Source organism: Petaurus breviceps, unplaced genomic scaffold, assembly GCF_028583685.1.
Source record: "Petaurus breviceps papuanus isolate PSGF00001 unplaced genomic scaffold, PetGlider_PUasm1.0 156, whole genome shotgun sequence".
Taxonomy (NCBI): Eukaryota; Metazoa; Chordata; class Mammalia; order Diprotodontia; family Petauridae; genus Petaurus; species Petaurus breviceps.
The window spans coordinates 6,207,125-6,222,607 of NW_027185720.1; the positions used below are offsets into that span (position 1 = coordinate 6,207,125).

General features: G+C 35.0%; 1 protein-coding gene across 1 annotated transcript in view; it reads right to left on the bottom strand.

Annotated features, from left to right (window-relative positions):
* Positions 1–15,483, bottom strand: part of CAPS2 (calcyphosine 2) — a 58,234-nt gene that overhangs the window by 23,041 nt on the left and 19,710 nt on the right. Inside the window, exons 6-13 of the mRNA XM_069082171.1 lie at positions 12,093–12,215; positions 9,914–9,981; positions 8,915–9,034; positions 7,889–7,963; positions 7,191–7,286; positions 7,013–7,106; positions 1,690–1,808; positions 340–416 (exon numbers count right to left, since the gene is read on the bottom strand). Coding sequence (XP_068938272.1) covers positions 340–416; positions 1,690–1,808; positions 7,013–7,106; positions 7,191–7,286; positions 7,889–7,963; positions 8,915–9,034; positions 9,914–9,981; positions 12,093–12,215 — 772 coding nt within the window. The remainder of the gene's footprint in view (positions 1–339; positions 417–1,689; positions 1,809–7,012; positions 7,107–7,190; positions 7,287–7,888; positions 7,964–8,914; positions 9,035–9,913; positions 9,982–12,092; positions 12,216–15,483) is intronic.

Genomic DNA, 15,483 nt, shown 5'->3' on the forward strand with positions numbered 1-15,483 from the left:
AGGAAGGAAGGAAGGAAGGAAGGAAGGAAGGAAGGAAGGAAGGAAGGAAGGGAGAGAGGGAAGGAGGGAGGGATAACACTGAGACACAATGGAAAAAGTAATGGATTTGGAATTAGAAGACCTTGGTTCAAATTACAACTCTGCTATACACAACCTGTGTTGTGAGCAAATAAGTCACTTCACTTATCTGGGTCTCTGTTTCCTCCTCTGTAAAATGCTGGGGTTTGACCTGATGAGTTATAAAGTCCCTTCCTGCTCTAAAGCATTATTATCCCATGACTGGTAAGCAGACTAACTAAACACTAAAGTAAAATATAGAAAGGCAGTAATTATACAAACCTTGTATACTCTTGAAGACACTTCTGTCACTGGCTTCTTGTTCAGTCAAACCATCTCCATTTTCCATAAATTTTTTTCTGCAATTGGAATGTTTATAATAGTTAGAGGAGATTCTTGCCTCCAGTAAAGGCCTCAGTTCTCTTTTCAGAATTTCTCTCAGTCTATTGTGGTCGTTTTCTGCTCACGAGAAAAAGAAAACTTCCAAACAAGAGAAATAATGAGAAAACCCCTCACTCAAGAGTTAAAATTGTAGAATCTAATGAGACCCTCTTTTAAATGTTTTGTGCATTTTTAAAAGTCACTTCAATGATATTTTCAATGAATTTGCATTTATGAAGCAGTCTTTTCATCAGAAACAAAAAACAAAAAGAAAATTAAAATTTTTGATGGGTTATAGTTAGCTTGAGCACCATAATATAAATAACAAAATTTGGATTTTACATTTTAATTACTTAATAAAGCAATAGCAGCACCCGCAATACTTTGATATTTAGTTAAATCAAGATTCTAACTATGAACGAATGCTACAGTAACAAAAATATAACAAAGTACAGGTAGATCCCAATTAGTGTGAATAACAAATCCCCTGAAGTGGCCACATAATCCAAGTTTGTACCTCATATTTCCACAGATTTAGGACCAATTACCTTTTTTATATTATTTTAACTTTGAATAGTGTGATTCAAATACATGCTACTACTTCCAAGGATTCATTGCTCACACTAATAAATTAAGTTATGGAATTGTTATTGCACAAAATGATCAAAATTGATAATCTGAGCTATTTTGTCATTTGCTAGAGTTCCCAAATATCATTTCAAAGGTTTTAGTTTCTGCGATCAATTAATATCACGATTTAGAATTTTTATTATCTTGATAATGTAATAAAATTCAAAGCCTAAGAAGGAAGATAAATAAGATCTTCTTAAATTTCTTCTTAAAATTTATTTAGTTTATATTATTCACTTACCACCTCCTTCCCTCTACTACACATAACATGCATAATATTGTATAAATATCATACAAATTATAGACTAGACTGTCTAATGCTTTGGGGGTATTAAATGACATTAAGAGTCTTTGGAGGGGGTGGCTAGGTGGCACAGTGAATAGAGCACTGAACCTGGAGTCAGAAGGACCTGAGTTCCAATCCAGCCTCAGACACTTAACACAAAAACTATCCGTGTGACCTTGGGTAAGTCACTTAACCCCAATTGCCCTCCCAAAAAAGGCAAAAAAATAAATTTAAAAAGTCTTTAGGGAGAAAAAATGACAATTTAGGGTTATCCATGACCTATGCTGTTCTCTTCTCATTGTACTCTCTAAAAGACAAATCGATCTGGAACTTACCTGAGATTATCCAAAGCTAATTGATCAACATGTGTGATTCGAAGAGTAATTAATGGATTTTCTTTTATGCTTTCTGGAAGACTAAGATGATAAGAACTCAAAAATGTCAAGTTAGCACCCTGAAGACAATGACAGAAAGGAATGATTTGAAGCTATGAAGCATCACAAGACTACTAGTTTAATATTGCATGATACTTATCAAAGAATATTTAATAATTCCAAAAAAGTGTATCACAAGACAAACATGTAGATTTTGGCTAATTCTATAAATTTCCTACAAAAAAGGGAAAATTCATCTTGAAGATACCATTTAATTAAATAAATGATAAAACCCAAATTATTTTTTTCTTGCTCAAAATAAAAAACTGAATTGTTCGTGCTAAAGGAAAACTCAGTTCAACTTCTCCAGTATGTAGAAATGGTCCTAATGAGCCATAGCCATGTGTTTTAAGCAATGGTAGATTTTGCTGTTAACTCTCTACACTTCTCACCTCCCTCTTAATGACTAGAAGCCCAAGTTGGTGAAATTAATATAAAGGGGTTAGTGGGTAGTCCATGGCCGAACACCGAGTTTCTCTGCGATAAAACATAAATCAGAACTGAAACCTTAACCTCATTTATTCATTGAACACTTAGTAAGCCTCTATTGTGCACTAGGCATACATTAACACAACTTTAGGAGCAAATGAGCTAACGAGCAATGGGAACAGAGCTGGGGAATGAACCTATGAACCATAACCATAGGAAACTCCTGAATGAGCACACTACCTGTACCAAAGCAGATAGTATCTGCTTGGCAGCTTATAACTTTAGTTCCCTGGGGCATGGATAAGTTAAGTGACTTGTCCAGAATCACACAGCCAGTATGTGTTAGAGAAGGGACTTGAACCCAGGCCTTCCTGGCTCTCTACTACACTATGATGTCCTTCAGAAATAAGTAAATAAATGAGTTTTTGTTCCAATTCTACAAGATAATCTTGGTCTATTAAACAAAACAGGAAATGGGAGGGAAGATAACAGGAACGTGGGATTGAGCTCATATCATCTTTTTGGGAAAAATAGGTACAATCTTAAAAAAAAATATGTATCTTAAAAGAATCAGAACTTAGACTAAGAAGCATGTTAAATCTACTTAAAAGTCTTGCTCATTTTTATTATTTTTTAAAGTCACTCAAGGGAATGAATAGGATTTTCCTTCCAAAAGTAATTCACCATTTCATTAATTTTAATCAGTTTAGCGTCAACATCAATTTATTAAAATTCAAACAGTGTCTCTTGCATGTACAGAGTTGTTTATGTGTTGTTTCCAACCTCCCTCCCATTAGAATATGAACTTTTTGAGTACAGATGTCATATTTCTACTTTTCTTTGAATGCCCAGCACTCAGCACAATGCCTGGTGCAAAGCTGGTTAATTGACCTGTTTCTGAAGAAAGCTATATGTAGTTTACAAAATATTTTATATTTCATTATATCACTCATCACGTATGCCCCCAATGATATGTCCAAGCAATTTCATCAGGTTCTTACATAACACAATAATAAAAACAATGTGAATATGAAGACAAAACCTTTCACATAGTTATCTTCCTTGATCTCAAAGTCTTGGTATTTCTTGTTCTTTGCAAGGAAGAAGGGAGAGAGTTAAAAACAGCTCCTAAAATGTCAAATTTACCTCTCAACAAATGAGCCTTTTGCAATCCAAAAGAATATGAATTATAATGTTACAAATAAGAAAATGTTTTACTTCTCTGACAGTACAAAAACCTGGGAAACTGATTAAAATATAAAAAGGTCATCATTGTGAGATTTTTTGTTAAAACACGAATACTTAATCTTTTTCTGTTTTAAAACTCTTTGAGAGTAAAGTCTATGAGCACCTTCTCAGAATATTATGTTTAAATGCACACAGTAAAATACATAGGATTGCAACAAAAAAAAACAATTATGTTGAAAGAAAGATGTAATTTTTTCCCATTCAATTTCTGAGGCCCACAAAATCTGTCCATGAACACTTGGAAACCAATGGAGCCCAGGTTAAAAATCTTTGTATTCGAAGGCATAAGAATACTAGTACAGGCAAAAATCCTAATAAAATGTTAATGTCAACAGGAGCTTTGAATATCTCCAGAATTACATTTTAGTAACATTTTCATCACATAGAATGAAACCAAAGAGTAATACAGTAATTTAATTCTTAAACAAAACCTGAAAAAGGATTTTAACTTAATCATTGGGTGTTGTAATCAGTCTCATTCATAAACTCACTCCAATGGGTTCCTAGGTAATTGAACTCTCATTTGCCATAAGAGGCAAATAAGTCAGTGAACACAGTTTATATATATAAACAATATAACAGGGGCAGCCAGGTAGCTCAGCGAGTAAGAGCACCAGCTCCAGTGTCGGGATGACCTGGGGATCAAATCCCCGGCTCAGATACTTATCACCACACCCAGAAATAATAACTGGCCATGTAACCTTGAGCAAGTTACTTAACCCCAATTGCTTTTAAAAAAAAAAACAATATAACAAACCAAGTAGTCATTAAGTAAGTGACTGCTACCATATTGAAGATGCTACATCATATCTTGGAATTTACAAAATACATTAGATAATATTTTTGTGTCATTTGAGCCTCAGTAATACTGGAAGACAGCAAGTATTCAAAAGTTGATTTTACAGATGAAGATACAGGAACACCACGGAGTTACATAACTTCCCTACATTCATGCTACTAACAAGGAACAGAGTCAAAACTTTAAACTCTCTTCTAATCTTATATTGTCTAGTTATTGTCACCATGCTTCCTCCCTAAATTATAATAATATGTCACAAATACAATTAGTCTAATCTTGTTATATTTTTCTAATTTCATGGATTATTAGAACGGAAATTAGCAGAGACCAAAGAGAAAACAGAACTTTCCTAGATAAATGAATAGAAAGATTATTCTATTCCATTTAGATATACCTATATAGAGATACAGTATACATATATAGTATATGTGGTATACCTATATATAAATATAAAGAGATGGATAGAGATATAGTAAATCTAAATAGTATATAGAGATTTGTGTATATATAGGTATAAGTAGATAAATACGTAGATACCTTAACCCAATCATAAAAGTCGTTACTGGCCCCAGATCAATAATAGAGCATGCAATAAATTACCTTTGAACAAAAGTTTTCCCCTACACACAGAATCACACTGCTAAAAAGGAAGTCAAGATATCTCTGGTCCTAATCATGTGACTTTAGAGAGGTGAAGGGAGAGAGATCTGGATAAACTATTTAAAAATACCTAGAGAACAGAAGCTCATTTCCCTTGGTAGTTTATCCCAGTGTTTAACTGTAAAAACACAAAGATTCTCTCTTATTAAATGTTTTTAGAGTCAGTATCCTAAAGTTCCAATAGATGGTGATGACACCACATAAAAGATACCATTTTTATTAGTAGAATGAAGTTTAGTTTTCTTTACTTTCCAAAGTAGGAAGAGGTTTTTAGTTTGTTTGCTTGGCTGGTTTTTCCTTCCTTTGAGGAGAGGAAGCATTGATTTGTTTTGCTTGATGACACATATTTGTCATAAGACAGAGGCTTTTAATGGGCAGGGGGAGGTTGACTTACTGGGTACCAACAGACATGAAAAAAAGAATGACAACAAAGCATTTTAAGAGGCACACCAAGGAAGGTATGGACAATGTAGAAGGGGTCACAAATAGAGCAATTAGTTACTATCTCATTAGGCTTTTAAATATGTATATGTGTGTACATGCGTATATATGTGTATACATACATACATGTAAATTATATGTAATATTTCTGCCAAGCAGGGTTTTTTTTAGAGTATGCATGTATACAAACAGAGAAAGATTTAAAAAAAAACAAACTCTGCCCCTGAGGGGCGCCTATTCAAATAAAGATAGAATACCAACACTTGTGTGCATACAATTTTATTTTTTCATGTAGAAGTAACTCTAAGGTCCTGAAGGTTTCACAAGGGAAGCACTAGCTCTAGACAGTAACCTAAAGGAAGATGGTTGATTGTTGTCCTTCCTTCTCAAAAATGACCACAATGATATCCCTGTGTTGGAGTCAAGATACAGTGTGCCCAACTGTGCCCAATCGGACCAATACGAGTTCAGAAGGCTCTCCTACAGATTGGGCACAACCAGTCCTTACAAACAGGAAACTGGGAAGGCTTGAAGTACTGATCCTGAAAAAGTTCTCAAGTCTCTCCCCACTGCACTCCAGCCTCCTCTCAGTTTTGCTAAAGCACAAGTCTTGCCACATCTCTCTCATCCATTTAGTAAGCTCCAGTGGCTCCCAACTACTTCCAGGATCAAATATAAAATTTTCTGCACAGCATTTAAAGCCCTGGTCTCTTACTGTTTCTCTAGTTTCTTACACCTTACTGCCTTCTACATAATCTACAATTCAGTGACAGCAGCCTGTTACTGTTCCTCAGAAAAGATGCTCCATCTCCCAACTCCAGGAACTGTCACTGGCTGCCTTCCCCCATGTCTTTCTCTTCATCTCTACCTCCTTTTTACCCTGGCTTTCTTCAAGTCTCAGCTAAAAGCTTGCCTTTTATAGAAGCCTTTTCCCGATCCCCCCTTAATTGCTAGTGCCTTCCCTTGAGGGTTATCTCTAATTTATCCTTTATGCAGGGTGTGTCAAAGTTTTACAGCGGTTTTACCCTGGTTAAGCTTAAAGCTGCACAAAGACAAGCTTAATATACACTATGTCTTGTTTGTACATAGCTGCTTCATGTTGCCCTCTGATCCTCTGATTAATCTGTAAGCTTATCGACAGCAGGGGCTGTTGTTGCTTTTCTTTGTATGCCCAGAATTCAGCACAATTCTTTTCATAGATTCTTAATAAATCTTTATTTACTTGACTGCATGTCTATTGGTCAAGAACTAGCCAAAGTTCAGAGATGCTCATTATCAGACCAATGGTCTCCAGCTGCCTGGTTTGAGTCACACCAACCAAGAAAATTGTCTGCATTTGTGAATGGAGAGTCTTACAGCGATGGGGAATCTGTTGCCTGGAGGACACGGACTGAAGTGCCGTCCTTGAGGACCTAAAGGGCCACATGTGTCCTCAAGGCCGCAGGCTCCCCACCCCTACCAGTTAAAAACAGATTCTTGAGACACTGAAGTTGGCTACAACTTTAAAATTGTTGCTTGTCTTCTATCACATTCACCTCTCACCTAATTTAATCTCACTTCCTCTTCTTTGGTCTTCTGCATCACCCACCCCAATGCAGCAAACATTCCATAACAGACATCAAATGTTTAAAAAGTGACAATACTTACAACACAAAAGTCTTGAAGTTGATATTGTTTACCTTTTCTTCGCCCATGTTGATGACTATAAATGCCTTTATGAATAAAGGGAAGTGCACTTGTCCTAGAAATTAAATCAGAAAATCTTGAAATTATGACATTTTTCTCAAACTGATCTTTAAAATTACTGTAAGGTTATGAAGCTTACCTACTGCTGCCAAATTGTCGATACTCATAAATGGTAAGTGACTTGTCATGTGCAAAGAAGAACCCCATCAGCTCTCTGCAAGCATCACGTCCATTCCTACATGAGTAGAAAATAACTGAAGGGTTTTTTTTTGTTTAACTGAATCTATTTCAAAGTCAAGTCAAAGGGAAATGCAAACTTTGGGATAATAAACCAAAATGGCAAAATGAAATCAAAAATATATCTTAAGCCAAATTCTTCTTATGACTGAAGATTCTGATATGATCCAAAACATTGAAAGGAAAATGAAATATAAATAAATATTCAAAATAAAGAATGGAAGAAAAATATTTATAATTTCATGAAAATAATATGTAGTGTTCTTAACATTAGTTTTCTAGCTTGCCTTTAAATCATAATATGTAGTGTTTTTAACGTTAGTTTTCTAGTTTGCCTTTAAATCATCTTGTTAAAAGATTTTAATATCCTCTAATGTAAGAAAAATGCTAGTATCTTTATATTAATATATTACAATTATTTAAAATTTGTTAAATAAAAAATTAGTCATATCTATTCATTAAAATTGCTAAAATTCATATTTCTTCAGTTATAATGTTAACTCAAAATTAATTTCTCATATTTAAGTTACACAAGAAAGTTAACATATTTGTCATTATTCTTTGTAGATAAGGAATGCTTATATTAAAATTCCCAATTACCTTGACAAAATACGAGCATCAAATCGTAACTTGTTAGAAAGTGTATTTTCAGTTAATGTTGAATGGGTTTTTATCCTGTTAAGAAAAAAAAGTTAATTATTTTAGGAGGAGTTAAAATGAAAATATTTACCCTTTCTAAACCAGCAACACATTTTCAAGTGATCTGTTAAAAGGAACATAGCTGAAAGAGACAGTCCATCTAGCCCAACTTCCTCATTTTACAAGTCAGGAAACTGAGGTCCCATGGAGGTTAAGCGTGCATGGTTACACAAGGAACATGAATCAATCAATCAACATGCTAAATACCTACTATGGGCCACATACTATGTTAGGTACTGTTGACACAAAAACAGTTTCAGACCTCTGGGAATTTACAATCAAGGGGAGATAATATATACTTAATATATATGAGACTGATAGTCACATGTGTGAGAAACAGTAAGAAAATCAAGGTCACTGGACTATACAATGTGAGTGATGGAAATATGTATAATGCTTGTATAGGTTAAGTGGGGACCAAGTTGTAAAGGGTTTCAAAGGCCAAACAGGAGAACTGATATTTGATGTTTGAAGTAAAAGAGGAATGTAGGAGTTTTTTTGAGCAGAGAAGTGACATGCTCATATCTGCACCTTGGGAAAATCATTTTGATAGCTGAAGGAGAAAGTGAGGCTGGCTGGTGACTCCCTCCCTCAATTTCATTTCACTTGCATGTCATGGCATCACTTCCCTCATGTCATGGTCCTCTTTGAGAATGAAGGACAAACAACAATCTTAAATGAATTATCCCCCCCAAAAAAGATGAAAAAATCAATATTTGAACTTAACCTAAGCCCGTTCTTATGCTATAATTGAAGCACCAAAAAATGATTTTTTGAAATAAGATGAAGTCTTTAAAATGATACATATATCATCAACCTTCTGACAGAAAGAAATAAAACTTTTTTCAAGAAAAAAGGCAAAGGGACAAGGGAAAATATTCCACACCAGTAGCATAGCTGGAATTTGTCAACTTTTTAAAATCTTACTTTGTTTCATGTAGTGTTCGTTTCCTGTGATGCAGAGGTGCCTTTTCAAGGAAAAGAGGAAAATAAGGAACCTGTTGGCTACGAATTATTGAATTTTGTTCTGGATCACTGATGACTGCTCTGAAATACAAAGCAAATTGATCAACAATTAAATGTAATTCCTATATTTGTTCCATCGCTCATCTATTTACAAACAGTTGGGATAGGGCCCCGCTATGAGACAAACGACATTTCTAGTGAAGGTGTACCCATCTCACATATGTAGCAAAGAAATATAGTATAATTAACACCAACAAATGGAAAAGATACTAACAGCACAAAAAATGAATACAGTTGTTTGGCCATTTTATCATGAATAATGTTTGAAATCAAATGGGGAAAAAATGCTGACACCCACTGATTTCAACAAGTTGCAAAACTATCATAGCAAAGCTTTTCCATGTCCTTAACCAATGTGGTGACTGTTGATCATTTCACTCTCAATATAGTTAGCACTGAAGAGTTCATATATAAAGAAAAATGTATATTTAAAAAATAAAGGGAGCATAACCTTGTGTTCTTGTGCCTTCAGCTATGATTTCTATGCTCAATTAACTCCCCAGTATCTACATCCATTGCTGACCTCTTCTCCAAAATCCAATGACAGTATCAACTATTTAAAGGACATTTCTACTTGCATATAATTAAAAGAATTGCCAACTTTTATCTATGGGACTTTAAAGTTTACCAAGGAATTTATGTATAGCATATCCTTTTCTCACAATAATCCTGTGAGGTAGATACTACTGAAATGATTCTCCTTTTTTGAAAGAATTGACATTTCAGCAATGAAACTTGAACATTTTACTGACTTTGCCTGTAGGGCAAAGGAAGGAAAAGGAAAGAAGAAGTGGAATAGGGAAGGGGAATGCAGAAGGAGAAAGAAAAGGGGAAGGGAAGTTGCAGAAGACACTGAATAAAATGTTTTTGGATAAATGCTACTCATTACTAAAATTTTACCTGGATAACTGATCAATCATTATTTGTTCTATTACAGCTTGCTGCTTCTTCTCAGCAGCTACAATTTCCTGAGAGAAAACAAAGGGTAAGAAGTAATAAGAACAATTTTTCTTTCCTTTATGTAATAGTAATGTAATTTAAAGATTTCCCTGTATTGGCTTGGTTTTTGTTTTGATTGTGTTAAAACCCAGAGCTTGTTAATCCCACTTGTGAGATGGACTTGTTGACATGAAAAGAGAGTGCTGAACTGGGAGGAGCTGATGACGAAAATTTGGAGAGACACAAGAGAGAGGCAGAAGAATTTTTTGGAAGCAGCATCCTGGAGGCAGAGAGAGACTGAGAGGATTGCTGAGGGCTACTTTGAATTGCCCAGGACTTTTGAGACCTGCTACCCAGAGCTGCCAAGGACTGAGGAGACATGGCTGTTATGCTGGTACTTTGTCTGTCTGTTTTGATGTTGTTTTGCCAGATTTGTCCATTGGTGAAAGACAGTCCTGTTGTTGCAGAGGTCTGGGAACCTTGCTGTTGGTAATCCTCTCAGTCTCTCTCTGCCTCCACATTGCTGCTTCCAAAAAATTCTTCTGCCTCTCCAAATTTTCATCATCAGCTCCACCCAGTTCAGCCCTCTCTTTTCACATCAACAAGTCCATCCCACAAGTGGGATTAACAAGCTCTGGGTTTTAACACAATCAAAACAAAAACCAAGCCAATACAGGGGAATCTTTAAACTACATTACTATTACACCTTAGGACAGATGAGCAATGAAATAGGCTAATATGGGAATCCAAAATTCTGTTTTGTGAATTTTTTCCAGAAAAATAATTCACATTTATGTAGCATTCTTGTTTATAGAAGGATATTTATTAGACCATAAATTTAGCTGGTGTGGAATTTAGAAACATTCAGGGATTTTTAATCTTTTCTGTAGTCTTAGGTCCCTCCACAAGTCTGGAGAAACTTATGGAGCTATCCTCAGAACAATATTTTAAACTGTGTAAAATATAATACAGGATAACAAAGGAAACAATTATTATTATCAATAATAACAGCTAGCATTCATTAGTGCTGTAAAGTTTATAAACATGTTACACATTATCTCATCTGATCTTCAGAATAACCCTGTGAAGCAGGTACTGTTATTATCCCCATTTTACAGATGAGGAAAAAGAGTTTGAGAGAGATTAAGTGACTGGCCCAGGGTCCCATAGCTAGTGAGTACCTGAGGCTGCATTTGAATTCAGGTCTCCTGGACTCCAAGACCAACTATATATACCATGTCAGTGACCTGCCTAGAAAATTTAAATTTTTTTACAAACCAAGCCCACAGCCCTTGAGTTTACTGTAATCCTTTACTTTAGAGATGACGAAACTAAGGCCCCCTAAACATCAAGTGAATTAACTGTGGCCCCACCAGCAATAACTGGCAAACTGGTCTCTGAACCCAGGTTGCCCAATTTCCAATCTGATGTTTGTCACTTCCATCATACTACCTAAGACTTTAATAAGCTCTTCATCGGATCCTTTGCGGGGTAGACATGGGGAGAAATATACCTCACTCGGCAAGAAGTTTAACATCTATTACCTTTATTTTAAAATCATTTAAAATGCTTTCTACTACATATTTTTCTTTTCAATAATTTTCTTTCCACTTGCATCGATATGACAAATTTACAAATGATATGACTGATGCAATGATGTGATGTGAATTAGTTTAATTCTTTATAGAGATGTTTAATGTTAAGTTTCTAATAAAATATTTAATTCAAATGATTAACTACCAAAAATTAAAATGATTAACTGCCAAAAAAGATTAAAATGATCAACTACCACAAAAACTAAACTTTAAAAATGTTTTTGAAGACATCATTTTCCCTGATCAAGTAGAAAGAAAAGATTTAGTACATTATGAATTTCATTTCTCTTTCTTTGTATTAAGTTCAAATTTAAGTCATTAAAATAATAAATATACCATATGGTAAAACATCTTTCCCAGACATTTCTTATGCTAGATAAGTCCACTGTCATAAATAGTAGTTATTTTAACAAAGTACATTAGGATATATCTTCCTACTGCAATGAGCTAGCATTGGCATTTTTTAAAATCAGAATTCATCCACATTTGAAATTAAATCATCATATAGTTCACCAAATCACTAAGTCCAAATAATGGTAACTTACAGCTTCTGATTTCTTTTCGCATTGCCGTATATTGAAAGGGCTATTTGTATAACATTGCTGCAAAAGGGCTTTCCTGTCCAAATCTGTAGCACTGTCCTTAACCTGTTCATCAGCTTGTGCGTTCTATAATAAAATAAAGCATGTGGCATAGACATATTTAGACAGATCGATCTTAACAAAATAAAGCTGACTTTAAATCAGTACCAGGCAAAACCATTCTAAAGTTTCGATTAACATACACTTTGGATCTGGCAGAAATTTCAAAGCTATCTATATACTATCAGCAGATATGTGTGAAACAAAAGAATAGATGATCATGAATTATTGCACACTAAAAGGCATTCTGATACTTAGCTTTTTTTTCTTTGTATGTCTGTGAATAGAAAAATAATTACCTAACCGACATTTCCATATCTTATCCTCCACCTCCAAAATGAAAATTTCAGACCAAATTTTGTTTTTCACCATGGGAAAAAGCATTTCCTAACTCTCTGTCATTATTAATATTTATTGTTCAGATATTTTAAAAGCCTTCTAAAAGTTGAACTGCTGGTCCAGCGGTATAGCTTTACCTTAATATTGGTCAATTGAAATATTTTCAGGACCAAATACTTTCACCCGACTATAAGGACATCATGAACATAGAATAAACGTCTCTGTCTTCTATGACCTGTTTAAGTGATTCAATATAGTCAGTCAGACTGGTATATCCTAATATCACAAACTTTAAGCCAGAAAAGATTTCCAAAATAATCAAGTCTTCCTCTCTCATTTTCTAAATGAACCAAGTGAGTCTCAGAGTGGTGGGATTAGTAAGGCACAGAGCATTGATTAGAACGCAGGTTTCCTAACTCTCAAGTTCACTCTTTTCTACCATACCAGGTGTAGTAGCAACCACACTAGCACACAGGGTGGGCTGCTAGCACAGGTTCTTTGAACTGCTTTTCTAAAGGAAAGACAGCTTTAAAGGGGCTAATGATCTTACTTTAATTAACAGACAGATAAGTAGTCCAAGAAAGAATCCAATATAAAGGGCTCCATCTGTCTAAACAGAGTATAACAGATACCTAGTAAACACATCTGGATTCAGGCACAGCAAGGGGAGCTCCTTAAACAAGGCTACCCAGAGTCTCATCTGACCAAATCACAAAGAAACACTCTTCCCATGAGTGAGTCTCAAGATAAAATACAAACTTCCCAGTATATATAGCTTTCAACTAATAGGCTCAGAGTCAGAAGGTCAACAATCCAAAAGACTCAGTGCCTAATTGGCTCAGTGCCAAAAGGTGTGAAAACCTTCCTACAAGCTATCCCCCCCCTCCAAAGCCTTTAGGCAAGTTCCTCCCCTGAGGCAACACAAATCTCCCTGATACAGATGTATCACAGTTGTTAACTGGGCTGGAGTTCAAAGCAGCAAGACATCCATGATTGAAATACCTGTGTACTTTTAGACCTGGGAACATGGCCCATGTTACAAGGGAAAAAGGTACACATGTGGTCACATAGGCCTATTAATGGACTTATATATCTTATATTCCATTAACCCTACACCATGCTATCTTAACTTTTTTTTAACTTAAGAATGCCATAATTGACAACAGTTGATCATTATTACATGACTCACCTTCAAAGAGAACTTTGGAAGCCACTATTAATTGTATTAGTCATTTAATAATTTCTTTCCTTCTCCCAAGTGAAAGATTTCAGAGAACCTTTAGAATCCCTCTTTGAAGTAACTTACTATATATGGGTTTTACATTCTAATTACATTTATAGATAAGCAAATAAATCATATAAAAGTGTTGTCTTCTTTATAGAATTAAGGAAAATTGGAGAGATGCTATGGAGTGTAGGCCAAAAAAAAGATATGAAATTAGATTCTGATAATTATAGGATGACGAGCTTAATTTTTCCTAGTTCTTGAACAATTGTAGACTATATTATTAGAGGGAGAGTACATGAACACTTAGAAAGCAAAGTGGTGTTCACCATAAGTCACCATGATTTATAAGACCAAGTCATACGAGACTAATTTCATTTCTTTGCCTGGATTACTAAATAAAGGAAATGCTGAAGATAGTTATACTTGGATTTCACCAAGGCATTTGAGTGCTTCTCATTATTTTCTTGTGGACAAGAGCAAAAGATGTGAATTATATTTAGGTTTTTACAGAAATGATTGAATGAAAGAATCTAAAAGGGGTTTTTAATGGATCCTTCTCAAACTGGAAGGAGATGTCCAACAAAATGGCCCAGAGTTATTATACACTTGAACTTGTTCTGTCTGAAACCAAAGTCATGGATTAAGGGATTATTGTTTATAAAATTGGAAGATTACTTGAAATTGGGAGAGAGACTTTTTTAAATGGATAACAGAATCAGGATATGAGATTTTGAACCAGATGTATGTAATAAGAAAAAAATAAATATAAAGTCCTATATTTGGGTCCAAGAAATCATCCATGTGGGGAGGAGGGAGGAGAAAAAGCATTGTTCCAGGCACTGTGCCAAATGCGATTTTTTCCCTTTTTAAAAATGTGACCTTATTCGATCAAAGATAGAATGGTAGTGACATAGAGAACTGTTCATATGAAAAAAAAAATTGAAGTATTTTGGTACCCTGAAAATTCAGTAGAAGCAAATAGCATAGAAGTATTATATCCAGACCAGAGAATGATAGTACCACTGAAATATGATCCGGCCTCCTCAGCCTATATCTATAATATTTTGTTCAGATTTGGGGCTAACATTTTAAGGAGGACATGAACAAGATAAAAAAAAGTTGACCAAAAGGAAGACTGTGTCTTAAGAGGAGTGAATGTTGAACTAGGGATGTTTAATCTATAGAAAGGGGAACTATCATTTATTCATCACCCAATATGTATCAGACAGTGTGCTAAATATTGAGGTACAAAGAAAGGCAAAAACAGACCCTGCCAGGGACTCACAATATACCTGGGGAGACAACATGCAAAGATATAATATACAAGCAAGATATATTAAGGCTATGCTGGGAAATAATCATAGAGGGAAGGCACTAGCATGTAAAGGACTGATAAAGATTTTCTTCTGGAATTCTATAGAAAAAGAAGAGACATATGAAAGAGACATTAGATCTATTCAGTTCAAGAACCAGAAATCTGACATTCATGGGGGGGTGGAGCCAAGATAGTGACATAGAAGCAGGAAAACTCTGTGAGCTCCCCCCATAACCACCTGAAATATCTATAAAATATGACTCTAAACAAACTTTAGAGCTACAGAACCCACAAAGTGAAAGAGAGAAACAAATCTCCTGCTGAAGGCTGCCTGGCAGGCCTACAGGGAGGGCTCGTCACAGTGTGCTGGAACCAAGCACAGTCCCACGTGAGCTGCAGTTTTAGTCTTAGGG